General features: G+C 61.0%; 1 protein-coding gene across 1 annotated transcript in view; it reads right to left on the bottom strand.

Annotated features, from left to right (window-relative positions):
- The window catches only part of PTGDR2 (prostaglandin D2 receptor 2), a 1,827-nt gene extending 1,369 nt beyond the window's left edge, over positions 1-458 (bottom strand). The window contains exon 1 of the mRNA XM_008048102.1: positions 4-458. Coding sequence (XP_008046293.1) covers positions 4-453 — 450 coding nt within the window. The 5' untranslated portion in view covers positions 454-458. The remainder of the gene's footprint in view (positions 1-3) is intronic.
- Between the last annotated feature and the right edge of the window lie 2,170 nt (positions 459-2,628).

Here is a 2,628-nt window from a genome sequence, read left to right as displayed (position 1 = left end):
CACCCTGTGCGCCGCGGCCACCGAGCGGTGGTTCTGCGCCCACACGGGCCGCAGCACCTGCACGCAGCGGTCCAGGCTGATGGCGCTGAGCAGGAAGCCGCTGGCGAACATGTTGAGGAAGAAGACGGAGGAGTGCACCTTGCAGAAGGCGGTGCCCAGCTCCCACGAGTGGCCCGCCGCCAGGAAGTAGGTGAAGAAGGGCAGGGAGGCGCTAGCCAGCAGGTCGGACAGTGCCAGGTGCAGCACCCAGGCGGTGACCACGGTCTGGCGCATGCGGCAGCCCACCACCAGCAGGATGAGGCCGTTCTCTGCCAGACCCAGCAGTGCCGCCAGCCCGTGCAGCAGCACCGCGGCGTGGTCCATGTAGCGGGCGCTGGAGTTGCCGTGGCCCTGCAGGCGGCTCATCTGCTCCAGGACCGGGCACAGCGGCTTCAGCGTGGCATTGGCCGCCATGGCGCGCTCTGCGGTTGGGAGGAGACGCCCGGGTTGGCCGTGCCGCCCGAAGACGCTCACAGGACCCCGAATGTCACGGGTCGGGGGGGGAGGGGGGAGGGGAGCCTAACATCCTGCTTCCTCCGGGCTCGCTGTGCAGCCTCGGGCGAGTCACTCCGCCTTCCTGAGCCCGTTTCTTCCTCTGTAGCTCCGGTGCCCGTCACCACGGTTCCCAGCTCATGGCGTTATTGGGAGAATTAAGTAAGCTTTGAGAATAGGGCTGGCGCACAGCGGGCCCCGTGCTCATGCCATTGCGACAGCCATGAGGGAAGTGGCCAAAGATCACCTGGAGGAGCGGGAACCAGTCCACCACGCGGGACTCCTGTCCCCAATCCCCAGAGCACTGCAGGGTGAACCTGGTGGGGCTGGAGGGCTCAGCTGGCCTGGTGGGTGGGAGGGGGAGTCTATGCCACCCCTTCCCACCCCGCAGCAACCCCAGACTTGCCTCCCTGCAGCCCTTGCCCCCACGGGGGTGGCTGGTTGGGTGTGTTGACGGTGCATGGTGGAGCCAGCCCCTCCTCTGATAGAAGGACAGGAAATAAGATAAGAGCCGGGAGAGCTGGGCAGGAGGAACTCCCAGCTGGGGGCTACGGAGGCCCCTGGGGACAAAAGACTGCTCCACTGCCAGGGGCTACCCGGCGGCTCTGCTTGCCCCAGGAAACACCCCCCATTCACTTATTCACTCACACACTTTGCACTTGTTCTGCAGATAAGATGTGCCTGCTCACAGCCTCAATGAAAACCCCAGAGACCACCTAACAGGAGGCTGGTGGAGATCCCATAAGGACTGAGGAAATAGGGGAGGAGGACTCCCTGCATGAGGTAGGGAGCAGGTAGCAGGGAACGGGAACTCAGGTAGTCCTGGGCACCCTCAACTCGCCAGGTGGGTGCCTCCCCGTGGCTCTCGAAGAAAGAGGCTAGCATTCCTGTCCATCCCATTTTACAGATGGGGAAACTGAGGCTCGAGTGTTTAAAGACTACGCAGGCATGTGGCAGAGCAACAGGTCAGTGCCCAGCCGGTGCCCTTTCCTCCACCCCCGTTCCGAGGATGGAGGAGGAAGAAGAAAAGGAAGCAGGGGGAAGGGAACAATGGTCTTCAGTATTCATCTTTCCAGGAGGAGAAAATCCACTCCCTTGCAGGGACCCCAGCCTTTCATAGGGTGGGCTGACAGGTGAGCCCTTGGAGCTGGGGGTGTGAAGACAGCCAGAAGAAGAGCCTGTGCCCCCTGAGAGCGTCACAAGTCCTAAGCTGTTTTAGTACACCTACGTTCACAGCAAGCCTAGGAGACCCCATTTATCAGAAGAGGAAACCGAGGTTCAGAGAAGCACAGCAACTGGCCCAGTGTTTCTCACTTGCAGCAGTGGGGCCGGGACTCTGCTCTCAGCAGACAGTGAGGGCCGTCCCCTTTCTGCTCAAAATCGTCCCTTTCAGCCGGGCGAGGTGGCTCATGTCTGTCATCCCAGCACTTCAGGAGGCAGAGGTGAGAGAAATGCCCGAGCCCACAGGCTCGAGACCAGCTTGAGCAACTTGGCGAGACCTCATCTCTACAATAAATTAAAAAATTAGCTGGGCGTGGTAGTGCACGCCTGTAGTTCCAGCTGCTTAGAAGATTGAGGTGGAAGGATCGCCTAAGCTCGGCAGGTCGAGGCTGTGGCGGCTGTGAGCGTGCCACTGCACTCCAGCCTGGGCGACCGAGTGAGACTCCGACTCAAAAAAAAAGAGAAAGAAACACTCCCTTTAGTCCAGCTTTCTGTCAAAATCCCATGGGCATGCTCAGAAAGTAGGGTCCTGCTCCGCTCCTGGGAACCATCCAGATGGGTCCTTCTGACCCAAGATTCTCAGGGAGCCCAGCAGCGGGGGTCCCAGCTCCTGGCCGGGTGACCTCGGTCAGTTTCCCTAAGCCGGCTGCTGTCCTCCCCCCCCCAGATTGCTTGTGAATATTGAAATAGACACTGGAACAGGTTGCCATAGTCATCCCCCTTCCAGTCTCTGATGATAACTCAGTCCCTTGCCAGCCTCGCGGGTAAGAGCCCTCTCGCCTGGCAAAACTATGCCTTCTGCGGTGGGTCCAGAGATGGCGCTAAGGCTGCCCGGCCCCTGGACCACCGCCTCCTTACCTGGGCACGGAGGGCGTG

This window comes from Carlito syrichta, unplaced genomic scaffold (assembly GCF_000164805.1).
Source record: "Carlito syrichta isolate Samal-C Ts95f unplaced genomic scaffold, Tarsius_syrichta-2.0.1 Scaffold120521, whole genome shotgun sequence".
Classification (NCBI taxonomy): Eukaryota; Metazoa; Chordata; class Mammalia; order Primates; family Tarsiidae; genus Carlito; species Carlito syrichta.
The sequence above is the reverse complement of the archived record's forward strand: the minus strand, read 5'-3'. Positions and strand labels throughout refer to the sequence as shown.